The 12,271-nt window shown below is 37.3% G+C and overlaps 1 protein-coding gene across 2 annotated transcripts in view; it reads right to left on the bottom strand.

The window, feature by feature from the left end:
- Positions 1-12,271, bottom strand: part of COBL (cordon-bleu WH2 repeat protein) — a 351,447-nt gene that overhangs the window by 215,665 nt on the left and 123,511 nt on the right. For both annotated transcript variants that reach the window (XM_044671172.1, XM_044671249.1), the window contains exons 4-5: positions 9,883-10,093; positions 7,622-7,850 (exon numbers count right to left, since the gene is read on the bottom strand). In XM_044671172.1, the coding sequence (XP_044527107.1) occupies positions 7,622-7,850; positions 9,883-10,093 (440 nt within the window). The remainder of the gene's footprint in view (positions 1-7,621; positions 7,851-9,882; positions 10,094-12,271) is intronic.

Genomic DNA, 12,271 nt, shown 5'->3' with positions numbered 1-12,271 from the left:
ATTGCCCCCCCCATTTTAAAGATGAAGAAAACTGAGATTGAGATAACTTATGTGACTTGTTTATTATCACACATTTTTGCTAGGTTTATCAGTGCCTGGAACCTAGTAGGCTCTTAATAAATGTCAATTGGGCAAACTAAATACATATGCATTTATTAAAATTGGATGATATAATTTGTTTATATGATATATGACTGGGAGTTTTGGTTTTAAAAGATGGCTCAATTACAAAAATGAATAATGTGGAAATAGGTATAAGTGATAATATTTGTATAATAACCAAGTGGAAGTGCTTATTGGATCTGGGAGGGGAGACGGAAGGAGGAAAAGAAAGAAATTGAATTATGTAAACATGGAAAATATTTTTAAAATATATCTAAGTTCAAAAGCATTAATCATTAAAAATAAAAATAAAAGTGGATGATATATTATAAAGTTCATATATATAATGTATAAATACACACACACCCACAAAGACACTCCATCTCTTGATTACTTCTGACATTTTCACTAGTCTGAAATGCTTTCCCTCTTAATCTCCACCTACTGTCTTCCTTCACTTTCTTAAGTCCCAGTGAAAATTCCACCTTCTACAGAAGTCTTTCTTGATCCCTTTTCATTTCAGTGTCTTTGTACGTAGTAGTTTGGGGGCACTTCAAAGGCAAGGGTTGCTGTTTGTCCTTCTTTGTAAACCCAGCACTTAGCAGCACTATGCCAGGCATATAATATAATAGGTGCTTAATAAATGTTTAATGATTGACAAAATAACTGTCACAAGTAACTGACAAAATGAATTGATTAATGATTTACAAAATAATAAAATAACATGGGCATACTTCTTTGCCCAGTCGTCTATGTCCATGTAGGGTCACACATTGATCCATCTAAAGAAACTGCCAGTGAGAAAGGATGGGATGATTAAGGTTGAATCTCTCTAGGGAAGTGACATGACACTAGTGGGTCAAGGAGTCAGAAGGTCTTTTGGGTCTGGGTTAGGTCCAGTGATAAAAGCTCAGACACTTTCTAGCATCAGAAACAGTATATGCCTCTTGATGCAATGGGTACTTTGTTTTATCCCCATAATTACCCTCTGCTTGATAAAACCACTGCCTACAACTCCGTGAGGCTCTGGCTTCAACTAAGCTGTAGTGATAAAACAGTCTTTGTCTATTTTTAGGTTAACGGCTTTGGCTTCAGAAGGAGAGGTGGGACATGGGAGCGGGTGACTTTCAGGCTGGGCAGTTGGTCCAGAGGAATCAGTTTCAGGAAGCAGAGAAAGGAACTTTGGATTTTCCTAATGGATTCTGACATGGCCATATAGACATAGATTTCCTGGGGCATTATAGGTGTAGGAGAGTGGGTAAATAATTAGCTGTATGCAGTGAAAAGAAAACTATGAAATATTTGAATGTTAATTCAAATTTGGTGGTAAATTGAAGAAGGGATGGTCAGAAGGTAAACTTTTGCTCTATGAAAAAAAAACCCAACAAATTTCTACAGACAGCTCTAGTCACTTTTCCTGAATTCTAGTCCTGCATCACCAATTGCCTTCTAGACATCTCACTGTATGTCCCATAGGTATCTCCAGCACCCTCTCCTCCAAACTTCCTCATGGCTCTTCACCTCCATCTTTCCACCAGTGATCTTTAAGTGGATGCTCACAGCTGTGACTCACCCTCAAATGGGCCTTGCTATTTACTTTAATATATTCAAACCTGTCTGTCTCAATAAAATAAAATCTTTGTGAAGACAGGATGATTTCACTTCTGTAACTGTATACACGAGGAAGTAATAAAATGTTGTATCACCAATTGTTCCGTAACAATTCAGACTGTTCACTTTCCCAGCTATTTGACCGGAAATAGTGATCTGTTAGTTTATAAAGCAATTGTGTATCTAAATTAAATTAATTTAACTTAATACATCAATTTAAATTTACATATCTACCTTTGGGTTGCATTTTCATTTCTTTGTTCCACTGACACTGTGTATGTGTGTGTGTGTGTGTGTGTGTGTGTGTGTGTGTGTGTGTGTGCGTGCACATGTGGGTATTTAAAAAGAAAACTTTAAAAGTGGCCAAAATGTGTGAAAGTAGGAAGATTAACTGTGAGCTAGGAAGGAGCAGACATGTACCCTATACTCACAGACTCTAGGGTGCTATTGCTGAGAACAAAACTATGGTTTTCTTTTTGGATCAAAGATATTTAGATATCTTATAACTCCCTCATTCTCTAGAGGAGGAAACTAAAGTCTTGAGGGCCAAACAACTTATTTGATTTACACAAAGGAAATAAACAGCAGACTCAGGATCCAAACCGAGATACCACAGCTATTATAATTTAATCCCCTTTCCATTGTACCAAGAGACCTCTTTTCTCTATTCATAAAGATATTTCTAAAAAGCAGTCTGGTGCCATAGCGCAGGATTTCTCTGTGATTTCAGTATTCTAGTCATCAACAAAGAGAATCCATAAAAGGATAAGCACAAAATTGAGATTAAACTCTTAAACTAAAACAAAGGGGAAAAAAAGTTTAAGGCCAATGGGTTCTGAGATGGAAAGACTGGTGTGGATCCTCAGTGGCACCAAGTTCCATCTACAGTGACAGGAGCTAAGAATGTGGAAAAACTGATCTCCTACTCTGTCTGGTGTTTTACAACTACTTGGAGATGGCGTGTCACTGGCTCACGAAGTGTTCATTTTCCAAGGCATGAAGCTCATTCATGAGCAGATATGGTCTCTACAGCAGATTTTCGCAGAATGGATCCCCCCATTTACCATCCCTCACACACACACCCCAAAAAGGAAATCAGGAAAGGATGTAATCACTCATGATGCAGTTATAACACACCAGCACCCACAGGTATGATAGACAAACAGGCTTATTTCATTAGGTTCCACACTATGCAGTCACCACCCAAATGCTGCATTCTAAAACAGAGCCATGCAAAAGCAGATCCTAGAGGGGGGCTCAGCTGTCATCTTAAGTTTTCCTTTACTGTACCTCGATAGACAAGAGAAGGTTCAGATTGAGTTTTGGTCAGAAGAACTGGAAAAAGTAGCCAATGAGAAAACAAGCAGGGGAAAATGGTTAAAAAAAATCAACACTGGCATTAACCAAAGACACGATAATAATGAAAGTCATTTACAAAGTGGTTTCAGTCCATTTATTTGTTCTTGTGAAAAAGGTGTTACTTACATTATCAATCCTCATTTACAGATAAGGAAACCAAGGTCCCAAGGAACAACTAAGCTGCCTATGTTCACAGAGTTAGTAAGGGTTGGAGACAGGATTGGAATCCACGTTCCCAGACTAATCTTTTCTCATTCTACCATGCTGACTCCCTACAAGTCTGTAGTTTTTTTAGGTCACTTGCTAAGAGTATTTGTACCAGCAGAGGGCAGGAGAGCTTCTATTTTGGGGTGAGTTGTTTCAAATAACTTTCAAACTGAAATCCTGTAGCTTCAGGAAAGCAGAGAAGGAAGATGAGCTAATTCATTGGTAAAGTGATTATGTTAGAGGAACTCTCCTGAATGTTCCCCCCAGGCAGCTGCAAGCCCCAGAGGGGAGCTCCTGAAAATGTGAATCATGAAGGGAATGGGCCACTCATCTGTGTCCAAAAGCAGTTCAACCCAAGACTAAAATGGGGAGGGATTTGGGAGGAGGAAATACCATCCAAAAAAGGAGCAAGGAAAAGGAATCAGTCCTCCTTTTCTGCCTTTGGTGCTGTTTGCTTTATCTGACTGCCTTTGAGGTGTGCTTGTTAGCCAAAAGGGCGGGGAATCCTTTGGCAGCTGGTGTGTGTGTGTACAGGTACATGGCTTGTTTTACCTGCTGGGTGGCAGGGCTGTGTTACAGGAAATCATGGGCTTAGAGATCAATGACTGAAACCAGGTTTCATTTGACCCTGTTGGAGTGCTCTGCATTTATCTTTCAAAAAATATCTGTAATTTCACCATCTTGCTAATAACTGGGCAAACTCACATTACTTTCAAATTCTCTGGGCCTCAGTTACTCATTTGTATCATGAGGAGTTTATAAACTAGATGGCCTTCAAGGTCCCTTTCAGCTCTGAGTGAGTTATCCTATGCTATATAACCATATCGTGGATTGGAGTATTAGGAAGACCTTCAGAATTTTCTCATTTATTAAGTATGTTGAAAGGAAAAAAAGACACCAAGATTCATTGTTCCCAAAATATTTCTTTAAATTTATTTTATTTTTTATTTTATGCAATGGGGGTCAAGTGACTTGCCCAGGGTCACACAGCGGGGAAGTGTCTAAGGTCAGACTTGAACCTAGGACCTCTCATCTCTAGGCCTGGCTCTCAATCTATTGAGCTACCCAGCTGCCCCCTTTTTATTTTATTTTAAGGAAAGAAAGCCTATTTTCTTTGGAGGCATTTTTTTCCTTTTTGGAGGAGGAAGAAAAAGGAAGAATACAACCCAAGATGAACTTTCTTGACTTTTTTCTGTCTTTATTCTCCCTGATTTCTCTGTAGCATGGGATACATTTTCCCTTCTCATAATTTGTCTCCTCCTTGGCTTCTGCAACATCTTTCCTGTGGAATTCTCTCTCTCCTATCTTTATCTTTCACTGGCTACTTCTTTTCCTTTTGTCCCCTAATATGATGGCCTTGCCGCTTTTCACTTTTTATATACTTCCATTTAGAAATATCATTCATTCTGATGGTTTCAGTAATCCCTTCTATGAAGAGGAATCCAAAATCTGAATCTCCATCCGCAGGCTTTCGCTAGTGTCTGCTATATTTCAAATGTCTGCAACCTTGGCTAGTTTAACCAATTCCTCAAACTCAGCAGATACCAGAAATAAAACTCACTGTATTTTGAGTGAGATGTTGAAGTGAAATAGAATTGGGCTTGTAGTCAGAAGACCTGAGTTCAAATCCTGCCATGGATACTGCTACTTTGAAGTATTACTTACACTTATATTTTGGTCAGTTGACTTTTTCTTTACCTTGAGGTCCTACTCAAATGAAGCCTTCCTTCATATTAAGGTGCTCTTTTTCTCTCCTCAAATTACTCCTAGTACCTTACGTGGGCCTCCCCCTCCTGTATATCCCGAATTGCAGAGTTATTTATGCTTTTGTACTTCTCCTTATTAGACTGTAGGGTTCTTAAGAAAAGGCCCTCTTGTAGAAGCTACTTCTGGATGCTCAATGCCTGGCAAAAAGTATCTTGCACCTTGTCGGTTGCTTCATAACTGTTTTTCAAGTTGAACTCAAATAATCACAGATTACAGCATGGGAGAAAAACCCAAATATAAGTTACTAAACAAATATCCTCAGAAAAAATAAAAATAAGTGTGAGGAAAGAGAAAAGTAAATTTAAAAACCATTATTCTGGGCACACCAGAGAATTTTTTAAAACACATTTTCATCTATTAAGTTTCTCTTGTTAGTTCTAAAATTAGGTACAATTTCAAAATCTTCCCCTTCCTTGATCCAGTTTTTTTAAAAAAAATATTGACAGAAAAATACTCAACTAAATCAACTAAAATGATTTTTTCATACGATAATAATGTAATTTTTCAATACTTTTCTTCAGCACTTGTTATTTTCACTTGTCTTAATAATGACATGCCTAGAATACTCTCTCTCTCCTCAGCTCTGCCTACTGACTTTTCTCACTTCCTTTAAGTCCCTATTATAATCCCATCTTTCACAGGAAGACTCCTCCAATCCTTCCTAATTCTAGCACCTTCGCTCTGTTAATAAATCTTATTTATGTCTTATGTCTATAACTTGTTTTGTGTATATATATATATATATGATCAGGGATTGCCTTTTGTCTCTTTATCCCCAGTGCATAGCACAGTGCCAGGCACATAGTAGGCACTTAATAAATTATTATTGAGTGAGTCACATTTTATACAATGTTTTTAATATATGCAAAGCACTTTAAAATGAAATCTTATTTGAATTTTCACATCTCTATGAGGTTGGTTCTATATATAGTAATCTCGTTTAAAGGATGAGAAAACTGGGTCTCTAACAGGTTGAGTGCCTTATCACATGGTTATTACTAAATATCAGAACTGAGATTTGACCCCAAGCCCTCCTTCCAGGATCCAACGCCTCAGAGGTCATAGGCTCTCACACTTTAGAGTTGGATAGAAGTTTTAAATTCTAGCTATTCTAAAGCATTCAATTTACACATAAGGAAACTAAGATCCTGAAAGGGAGAAATGACTGGTCCAAGGTTATATATATATATATATATATAGTTAGAAGTAACAACTAGCATTCAAACCCAATTCTTTAGACGGCTCTTTTCTATTATATTACATTACCACTGAACTCCACTGTGCAATATAGGGTTCTTTCAGATGGTGAATCTCTGCAGAGATAGTTTCAAAGTCACAAAGGAGTCAAATAGAATTAGACCAAAGGTGGTATGGTTGGACCTCTTGGAGTTTTGATACTAAAATCAAACTCCTTCTGAGCTCCTAGTCCCATTTAGTGGCTTTACTCCCACAACTTTAGCTCCATTTTCTCAGTAAGTGTAAATATTCTAGTAAACTTTCTCCTCCTTCCCACCCACCCCCATTTATCTTGTTTTTCCTTCTTAATTTAATTCAGCAAACACTTTTTGAATGCCTTCTAAGTTTGCAATATCCTGGAGAAGACAAAGTTAAAGTGCTATTCCTACCCTTGTGAAGCCTTCAATTTAGTAAGAATGATTCTTTTTGAAACTCTGGCATCACAGGATCCCAGCATCATGGAGATGATTTAGCTCTACCCTCCCATCTTACAAATGAGAGAACCAAAACCCACAGACATTAAGTAATTTGTCCAAGATGAGAAGATTCAAGTGAAAAACTGTAATCAACAAACAGAGGATGAATTGTCAGGGTGAAAGAATGGAGGTCTCAGAAATAAATAACTGTAATACAAGGAAGAATATAATGAAAGACGTACATAAAAGGGTCTAGCCCTGATCTCCTTGGGAGGTAGAGGAGAGTAATCTCTCCTTCTTAACTCTACAGTGCTCTGTTTAACCTTCTCTCATAAATACATTCTTCTAAGCAATACCGGAGTCCATATATTATTTTTCCCCTGATGCATATCTCACATTTAATAAAGTACAACCCTAATACTGCTCTGGTATCCAGGAAATGTTAAGTGACCTAGAGGGAAGGCCTGAGTTATTGATCAGATCTTCTCTCTATGGAAGACAAGAATTGGAAGGGGCAGGTGAGTTGCAATCTATCAAAGAAATCACAGATGTGGGGAACAATTGAGTCACAGGAACTGTGATACTTCAGAGAACAGAGAGATTATTTCTCAATAAAAGGAACAGGTCTCACATCCCTGAAGGATGGGGATACTTGAGATGAAAATGTTTATGCAAGGCTAAGAGATGTAGTCTAAGTCAGAAGGGTCCAGCCAAGGCTGGAAAAAAGAGAGTATTTCCCATCACACTCCCCTCTCTCCACCCTAATTTATGGCAAAATTTCAGTCTTTTTGAAAACTAAAGTGAGCAACGCTGCCTTGAATAACAAACAAGGCACTGCAAAAAGAATGGAAAGTCACATAGGCTCACTGATATAGCATTACCCAGACTGGGGAAAAGAGTACACAATACAACTTTGGTCTCACCTCTTTTGTTGTCCCATGCATAGAGTTCCTTTATCCCCAATTCATTCAGGGACTTAGAAAGCTCCAGCTCCTCCCCAGCAATATTATCCCTTAAGAGAATGACGTGATCAGGGCTGACTTCACATTTTGCACAAATAACTGGGAGAATGTTCTGCAGCGGGACATCAGGGCTCACTCGTACTACAGTCTTCTGCGTCCGCAAATAATTCACTACCAGCCGCACAGACTTCTAAAATAGAAACATCAGAGAAAAAGAATTTGTAAACATTTCCCCATTCCCCCAAAGGATGTGAAATAAGGAAGATCAACACGTATTATGCCATGATGCTTCTGCTATAAAATCCAACAGGTTCATAGTTAATAACACTGCAAAAAGGAGGTGCTGAAAACTAAATCCTTCTTGGAAACCTTTGCATTAAATAACAATGAAAAGTGACAGGACTGTGAAGAAAGACAATCAAGAACCAAGAAATAACTAAGAATTCAACACCAAATACACATTAATGTGGTTCAGTTGTTCTGAGTAGATTTGTACAGAATAGGTTCATGTGGACTTATGAAATCAATATGGCTTTAGAGAGGTGAAAATAATTCAACTTCAAAAGAACCATCAAAAAAAAAAGGCCATCAGGCATTTTATTTAAGAAGTCAACCATCGTGTGTGTGTGTGTGTGTGTGTGTGTGTGTGTGTGTGTGTGTGTGTGTACACACACATATTCATTTATCTGGAAGAGGCTGTATATGCATATGTATACACAGATGTTTGTATTTGTATATTGTACAAAAACACATAAATAACTGCTATATAGATATATTCATTGTTATTTATTCCTTTCAGTGGTGTTCAATTCTCTATGACTCCATCTGAAGTTTTCTTGGCAAAGATACTGGAAGGATTTTCCATTTCCTTCTTCAAATCATTTTACAGATGAAAAAATTGAGGCAAATAGAGTTAAGTGACTTGTCCACACAGACAGTATCTGAAGTCAGATTTGAACTTATAGAGATGTATTTTCCTGATCCCAAGCCTAGTGCTCTATCTGCTCATCTAGCTCCATAGATAGATAGAGAGAGAGAGAAACAGATATGTAGATAAACACGCTTTTTTAAAACCCAGAAAATAAGATTAAAAAACAACAGCAAGTGAAATCAGGGAAAAGAAGCAAGTATTTAGAATCTATTTGATTCTATATCACTACAAAGAACTGAGCCAGTCCAAATAATTCAGAAGGCAAAGTGGCTAAACCAAAAAAGCCTTGTATCATTTTCAGTGTTAAAAAAAAGACTAACTAAAATTTTAAGTCTTGGGCCAATTACCTTATAGCTCAGAGTTTTAGTTAGCTCAAGGAGTTGTCCATGGCAGGGAGAATGTCTCTCTTCTGCTATAACTTTTACTTTTAAAAAATTATTTGGGGGGGGGGGTGTGCTGTGAAAAACTTAGTCAAGGTACAAGAGAGGAGAGAAAGCATGTCTATCTATAGATATATAGATATAGATATAGATATTGATATAGATATATAGATATAGGGTCGACGAGTGTTCCCTTACATTCATAGTAGCAGCCATCCTCAGTATATCTTGGAATGCATCCCCAATGGGGGCCCTACTGAATTTCTTTTTACTTAAAGCAACATGCATATGAAAGATTTTTTAGAATATATTAATATTACATAAAGGGCTAGATTTACTTTTAATTAGCAACAGAACATAAAATTAATTTCTTCCCATTTAGATGTCTTCTAAGTAGAATGATATTGTAAAACTAAATTACACATACACGCACATACACTAATTCATTCTTTTTCCATTTTTCTCATTACTCAGACATTAATTTCCTAAAAATGTATCAAGCACAAGTGATACTCAACTTTATGGAAAATAAAACTTTTTAAAATCTAAAAGTCTCTTTTCTGATAAGTCAGTGCTGCCCTATGTGTTTACTTGGACAGGGAAAACTCTCCCAATAAATATGAAAAAAGTAGAGGGAGGAAAAGAACATCAGGAATCTTGATGTTTAACCCTTTTCTCCTCTTTTGAGTAGAGAGGCAGAAAATAAAGACTTTTTTGCCTTCAATGTGTCCTTTTCCCAACATTATCTCAATGTATCATTGTGGCCAGGGTTGGCTTCTGTCCTTTGATGGAAGTACTGTCTACATTCCATGTCCCATTTCCAAAAGCTTATGGATGTCACTGAAAAGGCAATAACCTTAGCCACAAGAAGCAATCTTAGGAACATGATTCAAACCTTTGGTTCTACTTACCTCAGGCACCTTCTGGCGAACTGGTTTGTTTTTGTCTTCAGAGACTTTTTCCTTCAGGAATATGGTGTGAACATCAAGAGTCCCTATCAAAGTATTTGGCTTAAAACTCAAAGGTTTTGGGGTCTCCAAAGACCTGAGCTCCAGGGTATAGTGGGCTGGATTTAGGTGGTTCTGGAGACATAGCTCGACCAGCAGATCCATCATGGCATGACTGCAAAGTTAAATAACATTCACAGTTATTAGGAGCTACAACTTCCCTATACTTTAGTACAACAGAAGAAAGACTAATCTTTTTTCAACTCTAATATTGCTTGAGAAAGATTAAACAATAGTTTTTGGGACTACTCAAAATTAGTTTTTTGGTAAGCAGTCATAATACCAATAAACACTTAAGACACACTTTTCCCCTCCACATCTCAGTTAAGACCAGTGATTCCCAAAGTGGGCGCCACTGCCCCCTGGTGGGTGCTGCAGCGATCCAGGGTAGCAGTGATGGCCACAGGTGCATTTATTTTTCCTATTAATTGCTATTAAAATAAAAAGATTAATTTCCAGGAGCGCTAAGTAATATTTTTTTCTGGAAAGGGGGTGGTAAGCCAAAAAAGTTTGGGAACCACTGGTTTAGACCATCTTCTCATGAATCTATCAATGACACATATTTATGAACTCTCTACTATATGCAAAGCACTGTGACAGAGGTTGGAGGCAGCCAAGACAAAGGCACAGAGATGGAAGATGTAATATTGTGTCTGAGAAAGAATGAGAAAGCCAGTCTTTCTGGAATAGGATAGGGCAGGGGAAGGATGTAAATAAAAGCTGAGAAGGTAGAATAAGGCCCTTGAGATCCAGGTTCTGAAGGTTTAAATGCTGGAGTTTACTGAGTAAAGAGTGTTATGAATAGGCCTATGCTTAGGGCAAATGAATTTTATGGAAGGAAGAAGGATGGATTTCAGGCAAGGAGACTGATTTTTAAATCCTTTCAATAGTCCAGGTAAGAGATGATGAAGGACTGAACTAGGCTGGTGGCTAATCGAGTACATAGAAGAAAATGGATGCAAGAGAAGTTATGAAGGTAGAAATAATAAAAATGGGCAATTAACCGTTTCATGGTTTGAAAAAGCAGAATAAGGAGTCAAAAATAACAAAAAGGCTTTGAACCACAGTGACATACCAACCTCACTTGGCAAGAGATTTGATAATAGTCCTGTCATCTCGAATCACACCTCTTAAAGCACATTCTAAGTATCAGTGACACCTGAATGGAAGTGGGCAAAAAAAATTTGACTATAGCTAAGGAAGGAAGGATGGGATATTCCTTGATAGGATAAACATTTACTCAGTACAAAAGAATAAATGAATAGGTCTCATTACTTTTAAACCAGGAATGTGAAACAACTCCCGGGCAAAACCTTTTATACCTTGGACCTTAACACAGCATCTAGCCTGAAACTTCCAAATATATGTAGTGCAATGTTGTCTTGTATTATTGTAACCTATGTATGAATGTGTGTGTATGAATGTGTGTGTATGTGTGCATCCCCTTATTAAGTTCCATGAGAAAATCAGAGTTTGGTCTAAATGAATTTTGTTATTTCAATGAATAATAAGCAGAGAACACTATTCCAAGAACAGGCATATTTTACATAGACAGCATTTATATACACGCAAACAAACACACACACACACACACACACTGAATGACTGCAATACAATAGGGTTTTGTTGCAATCATCTGCTCAAGATGGCTTACCAGAGTGATTCAATTCAATTCAGTTCAAAGCCAATTCAAATACTTTATTAAGCACATACCAATGTCGGTGTCTGTTATATTTAAATAAGATATTTAAATCTTATTTAAATATATGGAATATATTTAAATAAACTTAAATAAGACTACAGAATTTCATCTAGTAAAAGATCTTCATTTTAGAGATAAAGAAACTAAGGTTTAGTGACTTATCTAAAGTCATACACATAATAAGTACCATCGCCAGGATTATTTTTTATTTTCAATGTGTTTGTTTGTTACATTAAAATTCCCAGCTAAATTTCTACCTCTCTTCCTTCCCCAGGATTTTAAATGATAACTTTCTGATATATTTTTATTTGGTCACAAGAGCTTCATTCACATTTCAGTCAAGCACCACCTCCAAAAGCAAAACCTTTCCAAAAGCCCTACAGTTAAGCTGTCTCCCACTTTGAATCAAGTTATAGTAACCTGTGTAAATACTGTATCTTTCAGAGAATGACAGACAGTGACAGAGACACAGAGACAAAGGGAGAAGTAGGGAGAGGGAGGGAGAGGGAGAATGAGGAAGGGAGAAGAAGAAGAAAGAAGAAAGAAGAAGAAAGAAGAAAGAAGGAGGAGGAGGAGGAGGAAGAGGAGGAG

This window comes from Gracilinanus agilis, chromosome 1 (genome assembly GCF_016433145.1).
Source record: "Gracilinanus agilis isolate LMUSP501 chromosome 1, AgileGrace, whole genome shotgun sequence".
In the NCBI taxonomy this organism is placed as follows: Eukaryota; Metazoa; Chordata; class Mammalia; order Didelphimorphia; family Didelphidae; genus Gracilinanus; species Gracilinanus agilis.
Note: the sequence above shows the minus strand (reverse complement) of the source record. Positions and strands in the feature narration are given on the sequence as shown.